Consider the following 27,979-nt stretch of genomic DNA (forward strand, 5'->3'; position numbering starts at 1 on the left):
AGAAACTGTACCAACCCCTGGTGCCCCAGAGTATAACCTCTTTTCAGCCACCCACACAGCACAGGGGAGCAGGGTCTGCACCAAGTGCCTGACCATCCTGAGTGACCTTGACTCCGAGGGTTCCAAACCCAGCCATCGGTGGCAATAAACGTGTCGCTGACTCACTGGAAGGAGCCCCTGTGTGCAGCACATTGGCCTATGCTATCTTTATGGCCCCTGCCTCCCTGTTAGCACACGACCGAGGGCTGCAGTGTGCTGCTCCGGCCTGACCCAAGGTCTGCCTGCTCACCTGGTAGCCAGGCTTGAATCCGGAATGCTCAGACTCCTGGGATTGCCTGCACTCCGATGAGTTGCTGAGGGCAGCAGAGGCCCCGGCCCAGGACTCACCTGCCTGCTTTTCTTACCTCTGCCCCACACCATGGACATAGCAGCTTGTGCTGCTGCCCCCTGACACAGCTGCCTTTTTGGTCACTGATGGATGCCGGGCCTCTGCCCTCCAGAGGGTGGACCTGGCAAAAGAAGCCAGAACTTGAGCCACCAAGGGCAGGTTAATTCTGGGTCCAGGGATCCAGAACTTGAACCTGAAGAAGTGGCACAGGTGCCCGACTCCTCACCCTGGGGCAGGAAGGCGGCCACAGTGAGAGACAGGAGAGGAGAGGGTGTGCTCTGGCCCACGGGTATGGGCAGAACTGTGCAGGGACCAGGGCTGGAAGGTCAGCAGGCCGACTTTTGTGACTGCTAAGCGCATTGGCCTGTGCATCAGAACACCTGGGGCCGGACACGGTCTTTCCCCAAGGGCACACAGGGGCCAGGTGCGCTTCATCCGCCTGCCTTCCCCCCAGTCCTCGGCGTCAGGGCTGGGTGCAGGCCTCAGAGCCACCTGCGACACCCAGGCCCTCCCGTGGCCGCCGCCGCTGCTGCAGCTCCTGCTCCTCCCCTTCCTCCAGCTCCTCTTCCTCTCCTGCTAGTCCTCCTCTCCCTCCTGCTCCTCCTCCCGCCCCCCCGCACCGCTCTCCCCGCCCCGCCCCTCCCTCCGGCCCACGTCACGTGCCGCCCCATCCCCCCGCGCCTGCGCACTGCTTATTTCCCGCTGTCAGGATGAGGAGGCGGAGGTCGGCGCTCGGGTCCGTCTCTGCCCGGGGCTGTGGCGGCGCCGGCAGCTCCAGCCTTAGCGGTTCCTCCCTGGGCGGCGGCGGCAGCGGCAGCGGGGGCTCCTCGGTCGACGCCTCCTCCGCCAGCTGAGCCAGCGGGAGTCCCAGACGCCGCTTTACCCCGCCACCCCCATCCCCCGCCATCCCCGCTCCCCGAGGCCGCCCGCCCGGCCATGGCGCACCGGCCTGACGGTGAGGCTGCCCACCATGGCAGGGCGGCCGGCGCGGCCTGCCCGGCGCCGGCGCCGCAGGGTGGGGAGGGGACGGGCGGGAAGGGCGCGCGCAGGGCCCGGCGACAGGGCGCGGGGTTGGGGCGCAGGGCCTGGGGAGTGGGGGACCTGGCGGAGCCGGGGCGCCTGGGGCGCGTGAGGCGCCTGGGCGCGGGGTGCTGCGGGCAGCGGCGGGGCTGGCACGTGGGTTCTGCCTGTGGGGAGGAGGGGACCGAGGAACATGTGCTAGATGGGCGAAAGAAAAAAATGTTCGCTAGGCGGTGGAGATGGTAGGCTCTCACCAGTCCATGCTGAAATGCCCTTTGCGCTTAGCTTTGCGACATACAAAATCTCAACCAGGGTCAGGAGCTGCATGGAGTAGCTTTTTTCCCCTGAAGTGGCAGTGTAGCTCCCTAGTGAGTGCTGAGTCCAGGACCCCGGATCTCTGGGCTCACTTTTTCCTCTTCTCTTTTTTTTTAGCCTCTCTGAGCCTGTCTTTCACCCATGTGAAAGGTTATGTCGTGGGTTTTTTGTTTTTTTTTTTTAATCTGGGAGAATAACAACATGACGTGTGGCAAAGTAAAATGATGGTTTAGTATTAGAAGAGTTGTAGCAATAAAGAAGAGAAGGGTGTTTGGAGAAGGCCGGCGTTTGAGTGAATGGCATCCGTATTCCTGGAAGGAAAAAGACTGGTACCTCACACAGTCCAGCTTGCTTGCGAGGGCCTGCTGGCGAGATGGACCCCCCTCAGTCTAGTGTTAGGAGGCGGTATGTTGGAGCTTGTGCAACATCCAGCTGTTCTCATTGACGAGCGCTCCCAGGTCTGGTCAGTCATCAGTGTGTGTGTGTGCCTCGCATCTTGAAGTGTGATTGGATGTTCGGGTTTCAGAGCTGTACTGGGGAAGTTCCTCCCGACTTGCTTCAGCCAGAGATTTTTCTGGAAGTATCCTCCCTGTTTGTTCTTGGAGGAGCTTGAAACAATGTTATCAGGTGTGAAGGCTCTAGCTGCTGTCTGGAGAGCCTGTTCCGGCTCTGTGATTTTGTAAGTTGCCTGGGGGGGGGGGGATGCAGCTGCAGCTGTTTAACTTGCTCGCTACTTGTGTTCCTGTACAAGAGGAGGGAGACGTTTCTGGTGCACTGTCACATACTCAGGATGTTTGCGGGCTACATTTTAATTCTCTCATCTGGTGTTAGGGAAACAGGCTTTGCTCCTCCACAAGTCCTGCTTGTTAACAGCAAGCCGGCCTGCTGGTTCTGATGTGGGCAACTAGGTATGCCCACCCGGACACTGCCACCACCTTCCGCCAGGCTGTACGGGACAAATGTCTGGGGCTGCTCAGGTGACGTGACAGCCTGGAATCAGAATTCCGTGCCTCTTGCAAGATATGCAATGGTCTTCGTGGTAGATAGGCACAAGTGACTAAGCACTTGAGAGAAGCTAGGAAAAGTTAGCTTCAGGAGCTCTAGTATTGTTGCTATTCTTAGTGCAAGTTTATTTCCCATTTTTTTTTTCCAAAGCTTGTGACTCCAGGGTGAGATTTAGTTTGGGTCGATGGCAGCTGTGTTAGATTTATGTAGTAAACGGACAGGGACTGCGGACCGAAGGGGAGAGAGATCTGGTCTCTTTTTTAGTTGAATTCACACAGACCCAATTAGCTTTGAGCCCAGCCCAGGATTCTTCAGCACATGTGTGACAGGCAGGAGCTGGTCGCCTGCCTTTGACCTTTAACCTTTAACTTCATCCCCTTTCAGAGGCATTTGTCTATTTTGACAGCACTTCCCTTCATCCCCCCCCCCCCCCAATTTGCTTTGTTTTTCGTGGAGATGTGGTAGATTCTTGTGTTAATTGAAAAGGTAAGCTGCAGCCTTTTTTTTTTTTTTTTTGAGTCTATATTGTCAGCTTTTGTATTTTTTTTAATGGAGCATTTTTAATTTACTAGTTTCAAATTTATTTTAATAGCCAGTAAAAATTCAATTGATGAGTCTATTTTCCCTGGAGAATACAAAGGACAACAATTTCAAATGTTGGTATTTATTTTACTCTATCTTGGACACATCTGAAGTTTTCTGTCATTTCTCACTTTTTTCTAGAGTTAACACAGGCAGCAGGTACCTTTTATTCCTGAAATAGACATACTTCCCATACCAGGTCTACAACCTGCCATTCTTAGATGTTAACATTATCTTCTTGTCACTAGTTACAGGGCCACGTAATGGGCTGTCTGTATGGGAGGCGTTATATCGGGCCATTGTCCTATTATTGAGGTGGGTACTGTTGTAATATTACTGCTCTGATTTTATTGATGAGGAAACCAAAACAGAAGCTACACAGTCAGTGAGGGAGCTGGGATTGAAACAGAGGTCATGTAAGGCCAGGACCCTCTGTCCTAGGTACTGGATCATGGTGCAGTTTCCAGGTCTTGACTTGAACTGGCATCGCACTACATCACGACGTGTGCGCTTCGCCTTGCTTTTAGAATTGCTTCATATTGACTTGTTTCTGTTTTGATGGACAAGTAGACTGTCTTCAGGGGTTTTTGTTAATAAATGGTGCTGTAACTGATGTCCTTGAACCTGTTTTCAGACAGCCTTTTCTAAGGTAAGACTGCTGAATTAGAGTGCTGATTTAAATTTTAATAGCTGTGTCTAGCTCACTCTCAAAGGTGTCAGTTTACACACCTGCCAGCAGTGTGTGTGTGTGTTGTGTGTGTTGTGTGTGGTGGGGGTGGATTTTCTCCTCCACAATTTTACAAGTTTCAAATGTTATCAGTTGTGTTTAAGTCTGTGTCTTCTGATGTAATTCTTCAAAATGCGCTGTTGTTCAGCTAGCATCGTGTGCCTGGTCTATGCCAAGTCCTGTGTTAGATGCTAAGGAAGAAGAGGATGAGCAAAGCCCGACCCAGCCTTTGTTCCTAAGTAGCAAATCATTGAGTTATTAATTAGCTAATCCCACAGACAGGTATGAACCATTCCTTCGCCTCATGTAGGTGTGTGCTACTTAAAAGGCACTTGGGATATGTCCGTGGGCAACGCAGGTAGTAACTCTGCCCCAGTGTGGGAGAGGCAGGTATGAAAAAGCAAAAATAATCAACTGATAGGAATCCTCAGGTGACGCGGTGCTATGAAAGTGAAGAGAAAGTGGAGCAGGGTGGAGAAAGGGGCGGGGCTGCTTGTCCCTGACAGGGGATGTCTGTGCGGAGACTCCTGTAGGAAGTAGTTAGCTGCGAGGGTAAATGGAGAAGGGCTCTCCAGATGAGAATGCCGAGTTCTGTGCAGATGCCTTGGGGTGGTGATGTGTCTGAGGGATGACTTGGAGGTCAGCGTGGCTGGAATGATGGCAGGCGGGGAGGGCAGCGACGGCGAGGGTGTTGAGGCAGATCTGGCAGAGCCCTCCGTGTGGTGCAGACTCACTTTTAGCACAGGAAGCCGTGGCAAAAGGCTTTGAACTGAGGAGTGAGGTTTCTGAAAGTCAGTCTGGGCTGTAGGATTGGCATTAGAGTAATAGGGAGGTGAGGCAGGCGTGGATTCTCTGAAGCGGCGACAGGACTTCTTGGAATAGCGTGCAGGGGGACGAGCAGGGTTTGCCGGTGCTCTGGGTATGAGCTGCAGGAGGACGGAGGAGACCAGGATCACTCGGAAGCTTTAGGCCTGAGCGCCTGTGTGCTCTGCTGCTGTGATGTCTGAAGATGCCTGCCCAGTTTAGGGAGACCAGCAGGGGTTTCCCAGAAAGTGGGCCTGAAGCGGAAGTGTCGTGGGTGGATGGGAGTGTGTTTCTCGCGGCTTGTGGGGGAGGGAAGCAGGACCACTAAGAGAATTGCAGGAATGTCTGTGTGCCTGGAGTGGAGCCCAGAGGGTGTGAAGCAGGTGTGGGCTGGCCTGGGTGCCTAGTCCTTGGGGCTGCTGGGAGGCCCCTGAAGGAGTCCTTGCAGCAAGTGACATGCTGGCTTTGATTTGCACCTGATAGTGGGTTTGCTAATTACAGCACCTTTCTGTTTGGCCACCTGTGTGTGTCTAGTACCTGCTTCCTCTCCCAGTTGTTTGGGTTTCTTTTTCTCATTAATTTGGAAATTAAGAGCTGCTGATGGCTAAATGTCCAACTACATTCACCAGAATGGAATATTCTGAACCCTTCTGTATTTGGCCACTTGCCGCATTCTTTCTGCTCATCAGGGCCCAGTTGAAAGGTTCTCTAGTTTCTCTGTACTGTAGAGGCTTCTGCCTTAGCAAAATGGGTTCACCTGCCCTCGGTGCGCCCCCGGGGGACTCTGTCCCCATCCTAAGGTGGAACTCTTGCAAGGAATCCAGAACATTATTTGGAGGTAAAATTTTATGTATGTGAAAGGCAGAATTAGAGAAGGAGACAGATCTTCTATCCACTGGTCCTGAATGACTGCATCAGCCAAGTCGCGGCTCGCCAGGAACTCCCTGCACTGTCTCCTATATAGGTGACAAGGCCAAGTGTTTGGGCCATCTTTTTTTGGGGGGAGGGGGCAGGATATTCATTTGAATGTCAGTTACAGAGAGGGAGGAGACAGGGCTCTTCCATCTGCTGCTCTACTCCCCAAATGGCTGCAGCTGGGCTGGGCTAACACCAGGGGCCACGAATTCCTGGGTCTTCCCCAGGGGTGCAGGGTCTCGAGCATTTGGGCCACTTCTGTTTTCCCTGGTACGTTAGCTGGGTTGAAGTGGAGCAGCTGGGATTCAAACCAGTGATCATATGGGATGCAGGTGGCATTTTAGCAGACTGTGCTACAACGCTGGTCCTAAGAATCCTCAACATTTGCATTTTCATAGTATCAGTTCTTGTTATGACAAGCCTAGAACTGATATTTATTACAAATTTAATGGCTTTTGGTGTTACTTGATGTTCTCTAGGTATCTTTACCGTATGAAAATCAGAACATATAAAGGCAGATAACTTAAAGGAATCCTAGAGACTAGTTATCTTGATTTCACAGATAGGGGAATAATTAGGGACTAACTAGTGTAGCTGAGCTAGCACTAGAATTTAGGAGTGGAGTGGGGCTGTTACCTCTCTTCTGACTAATGCTTCGTTTTGTGTAGAATGAGCCTTTCCAGAAAATGTTGCTGAAAAGTGATAACAGAGTGTGTATAGCCTGATGTTAGATAATTGGTAATATTTTTAAAAAATGAGTATTAAAGAAAAAAGATTTGTTTTATTTTTATTGGAAAGGCGGATTTATACAGAGGAGGAGAGACAAAAGATCTTTCATCTGTTGGCTTACTCCCAAAGTGGCAACGATGGCTGGAGCTGAGCTGATCCAAAGCCAGGAGCCAGGAGCTTCTTCCAGGTCTCCCCCATGGGTGCAGGGTCCCAAGGCTTTGGGCCATCCTCCACTGCTTTCCCGGGCCACAGGCAGGGAGCTGGATGGGAAGTGGAGCAGCTGGGACATAAAGCCACTGAGTCATTGTGCCGGGCCTGATACTTTCATTCTTTAAGCAAATATTTTCTGCTTGTACTTACTGATAATGGACATCATGTTGGGGATATTATAGCAAAGTGCCCCTTTCCTTTTGGATCTTAAGCACTTAGTGGTAAAATAAAGATACACACTTTAAGGGAAAGGCAATTTCCCCACTGGAGCTGGTCCTCTCAGCGTAGTACTTGCCACAGGACAAAGAGCACTCAGCATTTAGTGAAAGACAGAAGACAGCCCACGGTTATAACACTGTGGTGGCTCTTTCCCATTTGCTAATGTTTTGTGACATATGGTAGAGATAGATGTCTGATTGTGCAGAATGTTGACCGACCACAGGATTCCCCCACCACTTCCTCCTCGCTGCATCCCAAGCTGTGTTGGAGAAAGCTGTAGTTGAAGAGAGCCCTAAGAATTGTGTAGAATTGTTTGGCAGGTGAAGAAGAAATGGTGAAATTCTTGGACATATGCCAACTCTGAAGAGTGAATGTTGAAGAAATAGACTATCTGAACAGACCAATGACTAAGAGATTGATTCAGTAACGATAAGGCTGTCATTAAAAACAAAGCCCGGAACCTCATGTCTTCCCGGTGAATTCTACCAAACATTTGAAGAACTAATGCCATTTCTTCTTCAACTTTTGCAAAAAAATTGAAGAGGGAATACTTCCAAACTCATGCTGTGAAGCCAACATCACTTTATAATCAAAACCAAACGATACAACAACAAAACACAGCCCAGTATCCTTCATGAGAGCGCAGGTGTCAGCAGGATGTTCGCCACCGGGCGGCACGTTCAGAAGATCTCAGCACCATCCTGTAGAACCCACTCCGTGGCTGCGAGGATGGGTTCACATGCACAGCAGTAACTCTGCATTTACGGAAACAGCAAGCAGCAAAAGTCACGTGGTCATTTTAATAGATAACAGAAAAAATGCTGGACAAAATTCAGCATCCCATCATGATAAACACTCAACAAATTATAGGAAAAACTTTAATGTAGAAGGAACTGTAACACAGTATGTTAGAGCCAGAGCTACGTATATACTTGGGTTTTTTCTATTTCTGTGAAGATTGCCAGTGGTGTTTTGACAGGGATTGCATTCCAGCTGTAGATTGCTTTGGGTGATATGAGCATTTTAAGTTACTCTGAGCTAGGAACAGGAGATCTTCCCATTTATTTGTGTCTTCTTCCATTTTTAAAAAAGATTTATTTTCATTGTAAAGTCAGATATACAGAGAGGAGGAGAGACAGGAAGATCCTCTGTCCAGTGATTCAGTCTAAGTTGCCGCAATAGCTGGTGCTCAGCCAGTCCGAAGCCAGGAGCTTCCTCTGGGTCCCCCATGCGGGTGCAGGGTCCCAAGGCTTTGGACCATCCTCGACTGCTTTCCCAGGCTACAAGCAGGGAGCTGGATGGGAAGTAGGGCCTCTGGGACATGAACCAGTGCCTATATGGGATCTTGGTGCATGCAAGGTGAGGACTTCAGCTGCTGGGCTACCATGCCAGACCCAGTCTTTATTTATTTCAATAATTTCTTACAGCTTTTGGTATTGATTTTTTGTCTCGATTTAAATTTTTTTTTTAACATTTTTTTTTATTGGGAAGTCAGATATGCAGAGAGGAGAGAAGAGTCAGAGAGGAATATCTTTCATCTACTGATTCACTCCCCAAATAACCACAATGGCTGGAACTGAGCTGATCCAAAGTCAGGAGCCTGGAGCCTATTTGGGTCTCCTCGACTGCTTTCCAGGCCACAAACGGAGCTGGATGGGAAGTGGGGCTGTCGGGATTAGAACTGGTACCCCATGTGGGATCCAGGTGCATTCAGGGTAAGCACTTTAGCTGCTAGGCCACTGCGCTGGGTAAATTGATTTTTAAATTGTGTTTAAGGCACGTGTTGTGGCATAGCATGACAGACTGCAGGCCACATCCAGTTTCACAGTGCCTGTTCGGGTCTTAGCTCTTCTGTTTCTGATCCAGTTTGCTTTGAATGTGCCTGGTAAATAGCAGGGAAGTACCTGACTTCCTGCCCGGCCAAAAGGAGATGCAGGTGCCTTCCTGGCTCCTGACTTTGGCCTGGCCCAACCCTGACTGCTGTAGTTGCTTGAGGAGTGGAATAGCAAATCGAAGCTCTCTTTCTGTCTTCCAAACAAATAAATATCTTAACAGCTACAATTTTTTAAATGTAATTTTGGTTCCTTTTTGAGGTCATTGTTAGGGTAGATATGCTACTGTTTTTGCATATTGATTTCTTTCTTTCTCTTAACTCTCTGGATAGGGTTTCCAGTCCTATGCTCTATAGAAGTGCTGGAAGCAGGCATCCTTATTTTGTTCTAGATCTCTAAAAGAAAAGCTCTCAATTTATTCCTACTCAGTATGTTAGATCTGGCTTCATATAAATAGAAAAAAGAAGTCTAGAAATTTGCGGGGGGGATCACAAAACACCCCAAATAGCTAAAACAGTCACGAACAAACAAGAGCAAAGACATCTCATACTATGATTTCAAAGTGTACGAGAAGCTGTATTAATGTAAACAACATGGGGCTGGCATAGGCATTGCCACCTAGACCCATGGGGCGGAATAGAGAGCCCAGAGCCAAAGCTGCATGTCCACAGCCAGCTGAATCTCAGCAGAGATGCCAAGAACACATGACAATAAAGAGTCTTTGTGATAAGTGGTGTTGTGGAAACCAGACACCCACATGCAGAGGAATTAGATTTTTGTCAAAGTAAATAAAAGACCAAAGACTAAAATGTAAGACCCCAAAACTATGAAACTACCAGAATAAAACAAGGTAACATCTCTGTTGATTTGGACAATGGTGCTTTTTATTTGTTGGTTTTTAAAGTCACAGGAAAAAAAAATCAATAAAGGCAAAAATAGATAAATAACATTACATCAAACAAAACCTTCTGCCTAGCAAAGTAAACAATAGCAAAGAGACAACCTATGGAATGGGAGAAAGATTCAAAGACCATGTGTTTGCTAAAGGGCTAAATATCGTGTGTGTGTGTGTGTGTGTGTGTGTGCGCGTGTACTGAACAGCAGGAAAAACAAATGACTGAAAAACGGCCAAAAGGCCTTCATCAACATTTCTTAGACGGCATAAAAATGGCAAACGGATCTATGAGAAAAATCCTCAGTATCACTAACATCCAGGGAGGTGTGAATCGAAGCCACAATGAGTCATTGTCTTGTCAAAATGACTGTACGGAAGAGATGGAGGGGAGATGGTGTGAGGTGCAGCCGAGAGGCCACCACTGCAGATGGCCGCATCCCACACCAGAGTGCCTGCTGAAGTTCGGCTATTCTAGGCCCAAGGACTTGGGGTCCTTACCAAGTACCTGGCTCTTGACTTTTGCCTGGCCTAGCCCACGTTGTTACGGACATCTGGGGAGTAAGCCAGCAGAGGGAAGTTTTCTGTCTCTCCTGTTTCTCTGCCCTCCAAATAGAAAGCAGAAAGGGCATGCATTTGGTGAATGGGCAAGATGCTGTTGGCGCACCACCAACACGTGCGTGGAATGCCTGGTTCTAGTCCTGGCTGCACATCCAGCTTTCTGCTAGTGTACACAGTGGCAGGCATCAGATGACAGCTGAGCTACTTGGGTCCCTGCCACCCATGTGGGACTGAAGTGAGTTCCTGGATTCTGGCTTCAGTTTGTCCCAGTCCTGGCTGTTAGGGATGCATTTGGAGAGTAAACTAGCTGATAGGAGATCTCTGGTGCTTTTCAAATAAAAATGTAAAAATGAGGATATAGAGAAAAGGGAACCCTTACACCCTCTTGGTGGGGATATAAATTATTACAGCTGTTCTGGGAGGCAGTATGGAAGTTCCTTGGAAAATTAAAAACAGAAGAACCTTATGATCCACCTGTCCCGCCCCTGGGCATGTGTCCTGTTTCCTGTGACACCGTCCACTGTAGCCAGTGGACATCTGGCAGTTTGTATTTACAATGGAATACCATTCAGCCTTAAAGGGAAGGAAAGTCTATTGTTTGTGACAGTGTGGGTCAGCCTGGGGACCACTATGTTAATTGAAGTAAGGGGATTTCTAGAAGTTTGTGGAAAATGTGTTTTGAGCACAACAACCAGGATTTTGAGAAGTTTTTTTTTTTTAATATCCGACTTGCCTTTAAATTCCTTTTTTTGTGTAGCCTTTTTGAAGTACCTTTCTAGTGCATGATCTCGTTCATGTGGAATCTGAGAAACTTGATCTCCTAGAATTAGAACGCAGAACGGGGATTACCAGAGGTGGGGCGGTTTGGCGGAAGTGGGGTTGTGGAGATGCGAGTCAAAATGTTATTCTAGTTAGGAATTAGTTCAAGAGGTCTGTTGCACAGTATGGTGACAACAGTTAATGGCATGACACTCTTGAAAAATGCAGAGTGGATGTTGAGTGTTCTTGCCACCAAAAAAAGGGGGGGTGCATTTGTTGGTGGGCTGTGGTTAGGCATTCTGCAGCGTTTCTATGTGCAGAACAGCATGTATTGGAAGTCCATACAATTTTCTATTGCTTCTTAGACTTAAAAAACCTTTGAGAGGTGGCTGTGATGCCTTAGAGAAAGATGTTAGCGGGATCATGAAGTGACGGGCTGGAGTATGTGCAGTGTGGTTGTAGGAAGTCCACTCAGTCAGGCTTGAAGAGAGAGAGCCTGGATGGTGGACAGCTTTTCCATCCGAGGTTGGATTTTCCTGTGTGATGCATGGCCTGTATGTTTGGATTGAGCAATGCTGTGCTCAGAAGCTCTCTATGGAAATGGCACAGAAGCTTGGCCATGAGGCAGATGGTTGGTTTTAAGGTAAATTAGGCTCCTGCTTTGTCTTGGTGAGAGATGATGTTATAACCTATGTTACTGGGAATAAAGTGAATAATAAATGCGGAAAGTATGGTGGTACTAAAATGACAACTTGCTGAGCATTTTGGGGGGGCTGTGAAGAGGAGAGAAACTAAAGAGGATGTTGTGAGAGGAGACAGAATCTAAGCAAACAGTGCAAGGACGGATTTTTAGTAGTAGCAAGTGACCAGTTTGGTTTTATTTACATTGATCTGGAATACTCATGGGACCCCATGTAGAAATACTCAGTAATTGGCCAGAAATATAAGGGTATTTTAGAAAGCTTGTGAAACAATGGAATTAAATGTTTTTTTTCCCCCAAACCTGTGCATCTGTTTTTATATTATAAAGTTTCATGACCTTAAAAGGTTTGTTTATTTGAAAGACTGATGGCCAGGAACCTCCTCCAGGTCTCCCATACAGGTGCAGGGTCCCAAGGCTTTGGGCCGTCCTTGACTGCTTTCCCAGGCCACAAGCAGGGAGCTGGATGGGAAGTGGAGCTGAATCTGTGCCCATATGGGATGCTGGCGCTTGGCATGAGGAGGATTAACCAATTGAGCTATGATGCCAGCCCCCAGAATAAATTTTAAAATCATGTTGATAAATGTACTAGTGGTACAGCCACTTGCGGAAGTATTAAGGCTGTGGCAGCATGTTTGTGTATCGTTTTCTTTCAAATATTTATTTTTATCTGAGGCAAATTTACAGAGAGATAACTTTTATCTGCTGGGTCACTCCCCCATTAGCTGTACCGGCTGTACCTGAGTCGATCTGAAGCCAGGAGGTTCTTCCAGGTCTCCCATGTGAGTTCTTGGTCCCAAGGACTTGGGCCATCCTCCACTGTTTTTCCCAGGCCGCAAGCAGGGCGTTTGATAAAAAGGAATAACTTAAGATGGGATATGGTGCAGCAGGCTGAGGATTAGTGTGCTAAGCCTTGACACTGGCCCATTTGTGTATGTTTTAAGAACAGAGCTATTTAGATTGTTGTAGATGCTGAAGATCTGCCCATGCCAGTGGTACAGGAGAGCTGAAGATACGAAATGAAAGAGATAGTAGATCTCAAGGAGATTGAAAAGAGTTGGGCTGGATGAAGAGCACTGGGGTCAGTGGGAGATGAGGACCCTGTCGAAGGGAAGCGTAGCCTCCACTCCTTCATTCGCTTGTTCCAACATGCATGGTTTGAATGTGCGGACACAGGAAGCCAGGCGCCTGTACTCACAGTGCTTATAGTGATGGGACCTTTCCCACAGTCAGGGAGATTAGGTTCCTCCTAATTATCTTAACCAAAGAACACAGAAAGTCAGTTGGCAGTTCTCCCAGTTGTCCTAAAGGTGTTACAAACCACCACCCTTCTAATTGCACAGGAAATAAGTTAATTCATGATACACTCTGAATGCCTTGACGTTTGGGCTGATTTCTCCCATGAAACCTTGGTTGAGATAGAAAATCTAGTTAGTGTAGAATCTGGATCCTCTCATAAGAACCTCATCAGAGCAAGCCAGGTGTGAGTTGAGTTGCTGTTGCTTTGGTTTCGATGATCAAAATTCGAAGAACAGCTTTCTTTTGATTCAAGGCATTTAGTCTCCAGTTGATGGGACTTTTTCTAAGTACACTTGTTGTCTACAAACTGTGGAAGGATAGTCACTGTTTCAATTAATGTAGTTTGCAAAAGCCATTCTGCCTTTGTTCCTGACAGATGGCCATCTAGCCTCTTGAGGACACTTATATTCTCTTCGGTAGCTATAAGGGTTAGAGAATTTTGAATTATTTTCCTCCTTGTACTTTGGTTCTAGGCTCTCAAACAAATGATCAGTTTATTTTCAGATGAAAAATCTTTGTTCTGTGTTGGCAGTTCCTCTTCTGGGAGGGTTTGGTATCTTTGCTGGTTTGCGCGGCTTCCTCTGCCAGACTAGCCAGATGCTCTGGTAACTTGCAGCTTGTGCAGCCTGAGTGAGTGTTCAGTGACCAAGACAGCCGTGTCCCATCTCAGAGTGCCTGGGTTTGATCCCTGGCTCCCGCACCTCACGGCTTCTTCCAGGCCGGACCCTCAGAAGCAGCTCTGATGTCTCCGGTGATGGAGTTCCTGCTATTCAAATGGGAGGCTGGGTGGAGTCCCCGGTCTCAGCTTTGATCTGGCCCTGTCCTAACCAGTGTGAACCAGTGGGTGGGTCTCTGCCTCATTAACAAATACAATTCTTTAACAATTTCGAAAAAAAATAATGGTATACCTAAAACTGGTGAGACTGTTCTGGATATAGAACCTAGATAACTTTTGTGGAGAAGAGCAAAAACGTTCTTCTGATCAGTATTGTAAATGAAGACTCCCTCAGCTTGTTTTAATCTGCTGTATCATGTTACTTCATAATAGATACAGTTTGCTAATGACCTGATGTTAGACATCGTTTCTTCTGTGCCTCTGTTGGGGTGTGTGCTTGGCTCTTGTGCCCCAGCTCCTCCTCTTTTCATTAGTTCATTCATTTTCTTGCTGCTGCATTGTGAGAGTTGTTTGTGTTTTTTAGATAATAGTCCTTGGCCAGATATGTTGTTTGCAAATATTGTTTCCCAGTCTCCTCAGCTTCTCTTCTGCGTCTCTTAGCAGCGCTTTCTGCATAGCAGAAGTTGTTAGTTTTAATGAAGTCCAACTTACTAATTATTTTTTCCCTGGGCTCTGCTTTTCGTGCTGTTTCTAAAAAAAAAAAAATCATCCCCAAACCAAGGTCACATGGATTTTCTGCTATGCTCTGTCCTGTGAGGGTTATAGCTCTGCGCTTCGCATTTGGGCCTGTGAGCTGTCTTTGTAAAGGTTTGTGCCTGTTAGGTGTATCTCCAGTCTTCCCTTGAAAAATTGGTCTTTTCTCCACTTTTTTGCCTGTTGTGTTTTATTAAAGATCCGTTGTCTGTGATTATCTCATATTTGTGTGGATATATTTCTGAGCTCTCCACTAATTTCCTAAATATTTTTTCTTCAAAAGTAATAAATATTTGTCATAAGACAATTTGCAGATACCTAATTTCATTATAAATGAAAGTCTGCGTATAAGCTAATAAGCTCGCCTCTCAAATAGTGCCCTGATAGATATTTTTCTGTTAAAAAACAATGTGTTTTGATGACTGAGAGTGGAATCCTGGTGTGTTTGTGTGTGTGTGTGTGTGTGTGTGTGTGTGTGTGTGTGTGGTTTTCAAATTTCCTCTTATTTTTTTGATAAAGATTGTATCCTTAGTTTTGAAATAAATCATCCATTTTTATAGCTGCATAGTAGTATCTCCAAGTCATGAGTGTGTGTGTGTGGTGGGCATGGAGGGGGGCTACATTCCTTACTCTGGCATTACTGAGTCAGAGAATATGCACGTATAAAAATTTAATTACACGTATTCATTCTCAAAAAAAAAAAAAAAAGATGAACACGCTGCTAGCTCCTTAATTTAACAAGTTCTTTGCATATGAGGAAGTTGACCATTGGTGTGTGTGAAGCAAAATTTTCCTCCAATCTGTTTTTTGACTTTGAGATGTGAAAAGCAGTATTTTATGTTGATTGGATGATCAGGTTCAAGGTTTGTGTTCTTCCCGTTTGTCTACTATTTACTTTTAAAAACATTTGATGTGTGTTTGCTTCAGCAGCACATATACTGAAAAAAATTTTGATCACTGTAAATTAAATGGAAGGAGGAGAATCCAGCCCTTATTATTATTTGTTTTCAAACTGTGAGCCAGTGATACTATTCAGTGATTAGTTCATTTTCCTTTTTTTTTTTTTTTTTTTTTTTGCAAAGATTTACTTATTTTTAGTGGAAAGGCAGAATTACAGAGAGAAAGACAGAAATATCTTTTCACTGGTTCACTTCCCAAGTGGCCACGATGGTCAGAATTGAGCTGATCTGAAGCTAGAAGCCAGGAACCTCTTCTGGCTCTCCCACGCAGGTGCGGGGTCCCAAGGTTTTGGGCCGTCCTTGACAGCTTCCTGGGCCACAGGCAGGGAGCTGGATTGTGCTAGTTATGTTATTTATAAATATATATATATATATATTCTTTGAAGGTGTTACCCCTATTTCACAATTGAGGAAATGGAAGTTTTATAATTTGCACAGGATCCAAGTTCCTATGACTATTTTCGTGTCACCGACTCTAACTCAGGTCAGTTTTAATTAAGTAAGCTCTCAGGCCTTTAAAAGAAAAAAAAAGGGCCTGGCGCTATACCCTAGTGGCTAAAGTCCTCACCTTGAACACACCAGGGTCCTGTATGGGCACCGGTTCTAATCCTGGCAGCTCCACTTCCCATCTAGCTCCCTGCTTGTGGCCTGGGAAAGCAGTTGAGCATGGCCCAAAGCCTTGGGACCCTGCACCCTGGAAGAAGTTCCTGGATCCTGGCTTCGGATCGGCGCAGCACCGGCCGTTGTGGTCACTTGTGGAGTGAATCATCGGATGGAAAATCTTTCTGTCTTTCCTCCTCTCTGTATATCTGCGTTTCCAATAAAAATAAAATAAATTAAAAAAAATAGCTTCCTATTTCTTCACTGATCATAGAGAAAGTGTAAAGTACATTACACTTCCCATGAGTCTGTCCCTCAGGGTAATTTTTTTACTATACTGTATTTCTAGTTTGGTGTTATGTCTACACACGAAGGCATTTAAAAACTGTAGTTCTTATTGCACGTGATTCTGTATGCTGCTATTTTAGCTACGAGAATGGTGTCCCTGTTTTGTTAGATCGTTTTTAGGAGACACTGACAAGAAGTCTACTTTTTTTTTCTAAGTAGCAGCTAATTTAAAAAATATTTTAATTTTTAAATTGTTTCTGCATAAACAGGATTTCCACGTCTTGAGTGTACATCACTAATTTATTGCAAAACAATATATATGTTTAGATGAACTTTATACTGTTCATTGTGGGCAACTCAAAAATATGGATGGGCATAAATGAAGAAACATGACTAGGCAAAGACAACAATTTCCACTAACATTTTGATATATTTTCTTCCTACAACTTCCATGTTTATAAACTAGAAGGAAAAAGACTCTTTAATAAGTACTTACTACATTGGCAGTGTTTTCTCTTCTTAAGTAATGCCCATTCTGTATTTCTGAATAATAAGTGTTATTTTTGATAGTGTTTGACAGCTAATAGTATTCTAATGTGTGAATTTCATAATATGTTTTAATTGGTCCCTCTAATGGTAAATATTCCTTTTTCCTTTTCAGATTAGACTGTAGTAAGTATCTATACATGAGGGTGCTTCAGTTTGTGGATAAATGGAACTTAAATGATGCAGAAACTTTGTAATCTTTGCATAATTTTTTCATAATAGGCATTTTCCTTGAGCATTTATTTTAAAGGCAGTTAGAAAGGAGTGAGTAGGAGGGAAGGAGGGAGGGCGAGAGAAGGCAGGAGTCTGGAACTCGATTTAGGATCTCTTGTGCGGCAGGGATTCAGGGTGCCTCTCGGGCCGAACGTTGGCAGGAAGCTGGAATCCAAAGCAGAGCTTCCGCCTCCTATTTAACTGTTATTTAATACTCTCACGGTTTGATGGCGTGAAATTTAAAAGGCTTTTCTTTACTCATCTGGTTTGAAAGGCATACGGAGCCAGCTCTCCCATCCTCTGGTTCACTCTTCAGATATTGTGCCAGACTGAAGGCAGGAACTCTGGATCACCCACAAGCTTGGCAGGGACCCAACCACAGGGAACTGGATTGCCTGCTGTCTCCCGGGGTTCCTTAGGCGGAAGTTGGCATCCACGCTCTCCGGTGTGGAATGTGGGTGTATCCAGGGGTGTTAGATGGCTAGCCCACATGCCTGTCCTGATACACTTATTACATCTTGCTGATTGTCTCTGGTATTGGTTAGGCATACCTGTATCTCAGAGCTGGACAGCCAGTCCCTGGGGAGTTAAGTTTTGATGTGTAACATGCCTGTAAGAAGAGCTTTCCGAGGCAGGTTCCACGTTCAAGGTTATCAACGACCAGGCTCCTCCTTCCTCTCCTCTGGGAGCCTCTTTGCACTCATTCTCCTTGCCTTTGTAGGTTGAGTTGTGATTTCCTTTGGGGGACTAGTCCTATAAATCTGTCAGCATTTTCTTAGTTTCAGTTGACTTCTTTAAGGTGCACACTTCATCTTTCTGTGAGATGATCTTTGCTCACTGTAGCTGTTTCCTCTGCAACAGCTTTCCCGTTGTAATTCACGGAGAGTGTCTCAGTGAGGCTGGACGTGCCCTGTTGGTCTGGTGTACCTGCAGTAGGCTCGGTCTGAATGCTTTGGATTGCTCTTCTCAGCAGGTAGCAGCATTTTACTTACTAATGTTTGGAAATACCGACACTGGCGAGTGAGTTTGACGTTTCATTGCACGGATGCCTGCGACAGCAAGGAGTGTGCCAGGGCAGGACAGGAGCCCAAGTGCTTGAGCTGTTGCCTCCCACCTCCCAGGAATCTGGATCGGAAGTGATGAACTGTGTCTCCACCAGGCCCTCCGTACAGCTTATGGGTGTGCCAGGCCGCGGCTCAGCCCACGGCGCTGCAGTGCCTGGTCCACCCAGGAGTGTTTCCGATACAGTGTTTGCCTAGTTCTGATAGGACTGCTGTGTTTCTACCCTGAATTTCCTTGATATTTAAACCAAGCTTCCTGCTTAGGAAACTGAAAGCAATGAAAAGTAAGTAAATGCTAAATGAGCATCTGAGTGGTTGCCACAGAGGTTTATGGATTCCATGTGGACTAAGTGGTTTTCAGTTTGGAGGGGACTTTGCGCCCCAGGCTTCTCGCTTGTCCATGGACCAGCGGGTCTCAGCTTCTCAGTTTACAACAGGCTTCTTTCTCGTGTCCCTCTTGGCATCTTGGGTCCAGGTAATTCTTTGTGGCAGGGTCTGTCCTGTGCTTTGTGTGCTGTTTAGCGGCATCTCTGGCTGCTGCCCACTGGATAGACGATTAACACCGCTCCAGTGCTAACCACCGAAATGACCCGCAGACCTGGCTGAGTATCCCCCAGTTAACAGCACTGAGAACCGTTGTTTAAGATGCTGTAGAACGCCCTTCCGCTTCTAATACAAAATGATGCACAGACTAAGAGGAACTCTTCACAGTATAATGTTCTTATCGTAAAGGAAAACAACTTAAATGTTTTGTATTTTCATATGTAAATAAGCAATGTGATTGACTACCACACTAAGGGACTGCACCTGTTACAACTCCTGTTCTGTGGTGTGAGTCTCCTGTAACGTATGTCGTCACGGGGCACGCTAGTAGACTGCGGAGTCAGTCAAAACCTTGTTTGAGTCTAGGCTCTTCCGCTTAGCAGCTGTGTAATTATAGAGATCACTTAATCGCTAAGACAATATTTCTTCATCTATGACTTGGGGTGATAATATCTGCTTTATGATTTGTTTTGAAAGCTTAATGACTGTATAAGACAGTTGGCCCAGTATTCTATAGACAGCTGTAACTGGATGATTTCATCCTTACTGTCACCCTATAGGGTATTGTTTCTACTGGCTTCCGTTGTTATAGGTGGGAAGAAGGAGCAGAGCTGGGGTTCAGCTGTGCTTTCGTGCCAGGGCCTGCCTCTCAGCTCTCGGCCGGTCCACTCTGCTGGGTGAAGGGGTGACCCTGTGCTGCGCGCTCCCGTCTCTGTCACCCTTTTCAGTTTTTGGCTAGGTTTCTTTGAGCTTCCACCAACAAATATCAACATCAACATCCTCTCCTTGAAACTTTCACTGTTGGTTTTCATGTTCCCTTATGGGAAAAAAAATCTTCACCCGCATGTAGGCAGGATAGCTGTCTAGCAAAACTCAGATTCCTTCCTGTGTGTGACCTTGGTGTTTCTGAAAACTTCATAAATAATGCATCCAGCTTCCTCATAAATAAAATACAGCCTCATGATTTTTATTATATATTTATGAAGAACCTTTCTTCAGATAAGTAACCCTGTTGATACAGATTTTGTACCTATAGGTTAGCCTTTTTATAATACAAGTTGTAGAGAGACAAGGAATTGCATCTGCATTTAAAATGTTCTGTGTTACAATAAAGGCCAGTGTGTACGGGGGCATTGGATTTGTCTTATATTATTAAACATGTCTGTAGTGGGACCATGCACTAGGTGTTCCCCGTAAGTGATAGTCTTCAGAATACTTCAAAAACAGTTATTTTGCCCTAAAGGAATTGATAGTAACTGGAGATAGTTGTGAATTTGTGTGTGTGTGTATGTATAATACACCATTATTAAAATTAGTAGAGGAATGCTTTTTAAAACATTTGTTTTTATTTGAAAGGCAGATTTTACAGACAGAATGAGAGACAGAAAAATCTTCCATTTGCTGGTTCACTCCCCAGCTGTCTGCAATGGCCTGAATTGAGCTGATCTAAAGTCGGAAGCAAGGAGCTTCTTCCAGGTTGCCATATGGGTACAGGGACCCAAGAACTTGAGCCATCCTCCACTGCTTTCCTAGGCCGTAAGCATCAGGGAGCTGGATTGGCAGTGGAACAGCTGGGACGTGAACTGGCACCCATACTGTATGCCAGCGCTGCAGGTGGAGCGTTAGCCTGTCATGTCATGGTGCTGACCCTGAAGTGCCTCATGGGGCCCTGCTTTTCAGCTAATTTATATGTAAGCCTCCCAACAGAAATGAGAACTTTTTAATGTTTTTAATTGAATATTCAAATCTGGATCCACATAAAGCCATATTTAAAATTGTTTGAAAAGTCCTCTTTCTGGCTTCTCCCTTATAATTTATTTGAAAAAATATATATATACTATTTTCACTTTGGAATTTGCTGTGTTCCTGTGGTGGTACTTCCCACATTGTCTGCCTTCTGTGTTTCCTCTAAATGCAAAGTTAGATCTAAATTCATGATTGTGTTCAGTATTGTTTCGTATGTGTGTGTGAGAGAGAGAGCATGAACGAGCTCCCTGCTTGTAGCCTAGGAAAGCAGCAGAGGACAGCCCAAAGCCTTGGGACCATGCATGCACATGAGGGACCCAGAAGAATCTCTTGGCTCCTGGCTTCGGATCAGTGCAGCTCTGGCCATTGCAGCCACTTGGGGAGTGAACCAGCAGGCAAAGGATCTTTCTCTTCTCTCTGTAAATCTTCTTTTCCAATAAAAATAAATCAGTCTAAAAAAAAAATATTTGAGAGTGGGAGCATGTACCCTCACCAGGAGGCATGTGTCTGCTTGCCTCTCTCTCTGAGATGTTCATCTCCAATCTCTGTATTTTTGTCTTTATTAAATTCCACTAATTTAGTAATAGCTAATATTTATAAAATATTTTGTGTATGCTTTGCTAAGTGATTTTTATGTGAGCAAGCAGTTATTATAAACTGTTAGTCACCATGTTAGGGAAGTGACTGCATTTTGTGAGATGAGATCTATTTTCATTTTGATTTGTGGCTGGCTGTTAAAATGTTGAATTATGCCTGTTTGTAAACTCTCCTGCTGTCATGTTCAGGATGACTTGATTTTTTTATTTTTCGTTTTTAAGATCTATTTTTTCTTTTGTATGAAAGAGTTTCAGAGAGCAAGACCAAGAAAGACAAATCTTCTACCTGCTAGTTGACTCCCCAGATGATGGTGGGCACTGGGCCAGGAACTCCGTCCAAGTCTCCTTCCCACATGGGTGCAGGGACGTGGACTTGGGGCAGTCCCGGCTGCTTTCGCAGGCACGGCAGTGGGGAACTGGTTCGGAAGTGAAGCAGCTGGGACTTGAGCTGGTTCTCATCGGAGATGCCAGCATTGCTGGTGGCAGCTTCACCCACTCTAGCACAACACTGGCTCTAAACAGAAGTTTTAGCTGTAGCAGTAAAGGTGTAAAAAGCAGTTACTTTGGCATTTCTCTATTGTGTAGTTGCTATATTTTAGAAAAGCTTTAGATGGATTATTTAATTAACAACATCAAGATGATAATGAAGGAATTCCTCTGTAGTCCCTGTCATAGGTCTCGGTTCCTTAAACTGGCAACTCTTAAAGCCTCGGGAGGCAGGCCAGCTTTTGGGTGTGGGCTGAACTGTGAGGCCAAGCCGGTTGAGCTTGGGACTAGTAGACAGTCTTGGCTGCGTTGTTTGTATTGATTCATCAGCCTCACTTCCAGAATACAAATGAAGTGATGTTGGATGGACTGTGTGTGTGTGTGTTTTGAGGAAAGTAGAAAAGGGATTTGTCTTGAATGAATAGGTAACATTATGTTCTTGTACAGCATGATATCTTGAAGTATGTACGTGTTGTGGCATGGTTATCATCCTTTTTGATTCCCGGGGGCCCTTCCTTACCTCTGCAGGGTTCCTGTATTACTGTCTGAGCCTCAGTCATATTAAAGTATTAAGGAAAAAATATAATTTCGCAGTTGGGATTTAACAATAAAAATACCAGCCGAAGTTAACGAGAGTACACATTTTTCCTTCATGATTTCAAGTTGGAATGTATATTCCTCTTATGTATTTCATGTTCCTCTTTTTAGAAAGATATATTTATTTTTATTGGAAAGTCAGATATACAGGAAGGAGGAGAGACAGAGAGGAAGATCTTCCGTCCAATGATTCATTCCTCAAGTGGCTGCAACGGCTGATTCTGCGCCGATCCGAAGCTAGGAACCAGGAGCTTCTTTCTGGTCTCCCACTCAGGTGCAGGGTCCCAAGGGTTTGGACCATCCTCAACTGCTTTCCCAGGCCACAGGCAGGGAGCTGGATAGGAAATAGGGCCGCTGGGATTAGAACCGGTGCCCATATGGGATCCCTCCCGCGAGCAAGGTGAGGACTTTAGCCGCTGGGTTATTGCACCGGGCCCTCCGGTTTCTGTTTTATCAGAAGGTCAGTAATCCTTCAGCTGTCAGTGCTGTGACCCAGCTGCCTTCGACTTTTTCCCTCAAAAACAACTCCGTCCCGTTATGGGGGTGGAGCTCAGAGCAGGGGTCATCTCCTCTTGCTGCAGTGGCTTGAACTGAAGCTGTGAGCCTAGTGAGGCTGATCTAGAGAGGTCACTGGAGGGGAATACTGCAATGGCCCACTATTGATAAAGGAATGCTTATCCTTGGAGAAAATTTTGCGAAGTGTATTGGAGCAATTAATGGGGTTAAAGAAGCTTAAAAATTGAAATCCTCTTACAATTCGTGTGTCCCATAAACTTCGATGTACCTTTGTAAGTCTTTTCCCAGTTTTTTTTTGTGCATTGGAAAATCAGCAGTCAGTCCCATGGAATGATGGCCTGGGGTGGAGGACGGCCTTGTCTTACCTCTGATCTTGGTTAGAACTGTAGGAAAATTGTTACTGTCCGTTTCTGGGTTGCTGTTGGGGCAAAGGAAAGAAGTCAAGGATTTGGGCCTCTGGAGTTTTTAACCTTGTACTTCAACCAAAAAAAGCCCCTGGAGCAAAATTACAAAGGAACCCTCGCAGCAAAAAGTGAAGTGAAAAGGTGGCCCGCACCCGGCCACTGTGGTCAGTGTGGTCAGTGTGGTCAGTGTGGATCTAAAGGCCAGACACTCTGCCTGTGATTAAGACTTGGTGCAGAATTCTTTCCTGTTTCGACATCAGTATCTGAAAGGCAGAGGCACGGAGAGGGAGAGCCTCTGGCTGCTGGTTCGCTCACCACATGGCTCCCACAGCAGCTGGGACTGTGAAAGGGAGCAGCTCAGCATTCCACCTGTCTCCCAGGTGGAAAGGGACTGGAGTGTGTGGGCCATCCTCTGCTGCCTTCCAGGTGCAGCGGCAGGCAACTGGACTGGAAGCAAAACAGCCAGGATTTGAATTGGCGCCCGTTTGGGATGCCAGTGTCACAGATCATGGTGGCTCAACCTGCTGCGTTACATTGCTGACCTCTAAGTCAGAATTGTTCTATAGGAATTAATGTTTTTGTTTATGATTTCATAAACATAGTGGATATTTTTTGAAATCAAGGAACGGTTCAGGATGGGGCTCGTGTTGCAGCATAGCGGCTACAGCTGGCACCTGGGACTCTGGCATCCTATATGGGTGCCAGTTGTGGGATCTGGCTGCTCTGCTTCCAATCCAGCTCCTGCTGATGCACCTGGAAAAGCAGCACAAAGTGAACCTAAATGCTTGGACAAAACCTGGAAGCTCCTGGCTGCTGGCTTCAGCCTGACCCAGCCCTGGCTGTTAACTTTTATCTGGGGAGTGAACCAACAAATGGAAGATCTCTGTTTGTCTTTCTTCCTTCTCTATTTTCGCCTTTCAAATAAAATAAAATCAGGAAAAAAAAATAAAAGAATACTTCTAGCTGATCTGGCTACCCTAATCGGAGATCCTGTTAGATCTTGCTAATAACAAGTGACAGAAACAGGAGATAGTGAAGATGGGCTGTGAGTTCATTTGTGGGACAGATTACTTAAACTAGCCAGTGTTTGATAGTTGTGAAAACGTACTGCTGTTCTGTGCGCTGTGCAGAGCACTGGAAAAGCTCTTTTGGAACTGACAGTATGTGATGCTCTGAAAATGAGCTGTTTCTCCACGTAGGACTCATTCACAGTTTGTGTGTGACATCTAATAGAAGTGTCATTTTCTCAAATGAGAATTTCCTGGGTTATAATGATCTTTGGAAGCAGACCACTTATTTCCTGTATAGCAATGTGTAGCTGAGTATCAATTTTTTCTTATAACTTTGTTCATAGATAAAATTTACCACTTCTTTTTTTTCTCCAGTTTCACTTCAGCAGCGGGTAGCAGAATTGGAAAAAATTAATGCAGAATTTTTACGTGCACAGCAGCAGCTTGAGCAAGAGTTTAATCAGAAGAGAGCAAAATTTAAGGAGTTATATTTGGCAAAAGAGGGTAAGTTTGCTCAGTCTTCATCTAATCCCCATACCAAAGCTGCCATCCAGCAGCCAGTTTTTTTAAATTGCGATGTAAATTTTGTCATTGACTGTCTTGATTTTATGTGTACTTACACCCTATAATTGAAACTTTTGTTCACTTGTTAGGACTAATACTGGAGTGGAAAAATATAAGCTGCAGGTGATTTTCTTTGGGTTTTGATCAAAATGCTGATAGTAGAGTGCGGCAGGAAGTACAGTTGTGGTAACAAAGACTTGCGTTGCTCACCCGCGGGCGGGGCCGGGCCGACCAGGGCTGCCGATGGGGCTGCCGAGGAATAAGTGCAGCAAGTTTCAGTTCTTTATCAGCAAGTATACCTTTACTGTATACTGTGAAGTAGATACTGTTCTGGAGTGCTGGGTATACAGAAAGAACGAAGTTCATGTAGTTTTTCTCACTTGATCAAATTCAAGTGGGGAAGGCAGGTGCTAAATCATTTTGTGGTGAGGTATGAAACAGCCAAGTGTATTCAGCAGATACAAGAGTGAATGTTACGGGTGAACCAATTAAAGGGTCAGGGTCGATTACAGACCCAAAAGACGAATCCACAGTTCTCTATAGACTGGTTGGTTCTCAAAGTGTGATTGCAGAACAGCGGCACCCACATTCCTGGGAGAGTTGGTGTACTGCCGTGAGTTTATGAAGTCAGAAAGTCTAAGATTAGGACCCAGTGGTTGCTGTATAAAAGCCGTCCAGCTGAACGAGATGTGTTACATTTTGAAAGCTAGTCTAGAGTAGTGTCTCTCCTACAGTAAAGCGGATAAAAATTACTTGGAGAACTTGTTAAGTTACAGAATATTTGGATGGGGCCTTTATTAATTATCTATTTGTTTATCTATCTATCCTTTTAAAGATTTCTTTATTGGAAAGGCAGATCAGATTTACAGAGAGGAGGAGAGACAGAGAAAGATCTTACATCTGCTGGTTCACTGCACAAATGGCTATGACAGCTCTAGCCATTCTAAAGCCAGGAGTCTCCAAAGCCATTGCAGGGTCCCAAGGCTTTGGGCTGTCCTCGACTGCTTTGCTAGGCTATAAGCCAGGGGCTGGATGGGAAGTGGAACAGCCGGGAAATAAACTGGTGCCCAAATGGGATCCCAGTGCTTACAAGGGGAGAATTTAACCACTGTGCTGTTGCATCGGGCCTGGGATTTGTATTTCTAAGAAGCTCAAGCGGATTCCAATTACTTTTACTTCAAAAACAAGTTTGAGAACCTGGGCCCAGTTCTGCACCACAATTGTCTATCCTCGTTGAACTTTTTAATTTATGTGCTGCATAAACTGTGTGAATGTATACCTTCATATACTTTTTAGACTGATGGTTAAATTTTTTAAAAATCTTAACAATATGTAAAAGATATGAATTCTATAATATTGTCAGTACTTAGATTTTAAAGCTTCATTCTTATAAACTTATCCAGTGTAATATCTTCACAGTAATTTACATCATTATACCTTGAACAGAAAAGTCACAAATAAGCTTTTTAGCAGAAATCTTACATTGTACAAGCCCTTGGTTTGGGCTTTGCTCTTTTAAATCTTAGAAATGGGATTATATCTGTTTTTAATTAGACAGAGAGCCAGTGAAGGAGATCACTCCCATTTGTTGGTTAACCCTTGAAAAGCTTGCAGTAACTGCTGCTGGACTAAAGCTGGGAGCCGGGAACTCCAGTCTGCTGAGGAGGTGGCAGGAACCTGATTTCTTGACCCCAGGGTCTGCGTTAGCAGGAAGCTGGAGTTAGGACCCGGAGCTGGGTATGGAACCTAGGCATTCTGCTATCGTGGGTGACTTAACCACTCAGCCAAATGCCTGCCTGTTAGACTTTTAATTCTTACAAGTGGTTTTCAGGGCTGGTGCTATGGCATAGTAAAACCACCTGCTGTGGCTCCAGCATCCTCCGTGGGCACTGGTTCAAGTCCCTGCTCCTCCACTTCCCTTGCAGCTCCCTGCTAGTGGCCTGGGACAGCAGCAGTAGATGGCTCAAGTCCTTGGGCCCTTGCACCCGTGTGGGGGACCTGGAAGAAGCTTCAAATGTTTGGCAGGTTTTTTTTTTTTTTTTCCAGATGTGAGTGATAAAATAGGAATGAAAGAGCTTTATTGTAGCAATTATTGAACTTTTTAAACTGAGTTAGATGTCAAAAGGTGGTTCAACTTAAAGATATTTGAATGCTATTAACTGACAGTTAGATCTTTCAGTTTCGTTAAAAACAGACTTTGCAATCACCTTCCTTGCCAGAGGATTTGCTAAGCAATTATTAACTCACTTTTATCAGTATTATTGACGCTGACATTGTCCCCTGATTTGGCACTGCACTGGAATTCTTGTACAGTAGACGGTAAAGCCTAGTACAGTTCAGGGTGGATGAAAAACCTTTCTTTTGCTGAGTAGGAAACCTGTGATTTTGAAAGGGAAGTAAGGGGAATATATATTTACATATCCCTCTGTTTATAGGAAGAAATATTGATGAGAGTTGAGGATCTGGAAGGTGATTCCTTTAAAACAACAAATATTTGTGAGCCCGTTGAAAAACTTCTGCCCGCCCCAGGAATGTGGCACCTCACCTGAGCTGCTCTGCAGTGGAATTTTTCAGTCTGTGTAAATGGTAACCAGTTGAGGCTAATGGAATCAACTTCTTCCTATGCAAAGGCCTTCAGACCACACAGAATGTAGTCCTGGCTTGGAAAGCTCCCTGTGACATGGATAGGATTACGTTTTCTGCTGGTTTGCGGTTGGACTGTTCCCCATTGAGTTTTGTTCTGTGGCGGGCTGATCGGGAGGTGGGAAAGCTGGTGTTCATGTTTTGGCGTGTTGGCACACTTCAAGTCATTCTGGAGACTGGGATAAATGAGGCATGGTTTCTATCAAGAAAGCATTCTTCTGGGGAAGATTCTAGATTTTGCACAATGTTGTCATTGTTTGAATGTAATTTGTCATGAGAAATAAGCTTTGTTGATTTTTTCTTAGAATTTGTTATCTTCCTCTGCCTTTTAATACTTTGTTAAAAGATTTATTCATTTTATTACTGCCAGATATACACAGAGGAGGAGAGACAGAGAGGAAGATCTTCTGTCCGATGATTCACTCCCCAAGTGAGCCGCAACGGGCCGATGCGCGCGGATCCGAAGCCGGGAACCAGGAACCTCTTCCGGGTCTCCCACGCGGGTGCAGGGTCCCAAAGCTTTGGGCCGTCCTCGACTGCTTTCCCAGGCCACAAGCAGGGAGCTGGATGGGAAGTGGAGCTGCCGGGATTAGAACTGGCGCCCATATGGGATCCCGGGGCTTTCAAGGCGAGGACTTTAGCCGCTAGGCCACGCCGCCGGGCCCCATTTTAATACTTTTTTTTTTAAAAGATTTACTTATTTTTATTGGAAAGGCAGATTTGCAGAGAGGAGGAGAGTCAAAGATCTTCTGTCCACTGGTTCACTCCCCAAGTGGCCACAACAATTAGAGCTGAGCTGATTCAAAGCCAGGAGTCAGGAGCTTCTTCCGAATCCCCTGTGTGGGTGCAGGGTCCCAGGGCTTTGGAGCCTTCCTCTACTG

The 27,979-nt window shown here is 45.5% G+C and overlaps 1 protein-coding gene across 1 annotated transcript in view; it reads left to right on the plus strand.

The window, feature by feature from the left end:
* The first annotated feature begins 1,085 nt into the window (after positions 1-1,085).
* RABEP1 (rabaptin, RAB GTPase binding effector protein 1) overlaps positions 1,086-27,979 on the plus strand; it is an 82,392-nt gene continuing 55,498 nt past the window's right edge. The window contains exons 1-2 of the mRNA XM_058675243.1: positions 1,086-1,343; positions 24,267-24,395. Of these exons, the coding sequence (XP_058531226.1) occupies positions 1,325-1,343; positions 24,267-24,395 (148 nt within the window). The 5' untranslated portion in view covers positions 1,086-1,324. The remainder of the gene's footprint in view (positions 1,344-24,266; positions 24,396-27,979) is intronic.

This window comes from Ochotona princeps, chromosome 17 (assembly GCF_030435755.1).
Source record: "Ochotona princeps isolate mOchPri1 chromosome 17, mOchPri1.hap1, whole genome shotgun sequence".
In the NCBI taxonomy this organism is placed as follows: Eukaryota; Metazoa; Chordata; class Mammalia; order Lagomorpha; family Ochotonidae; genus Ochotona; species Ochotona princeps.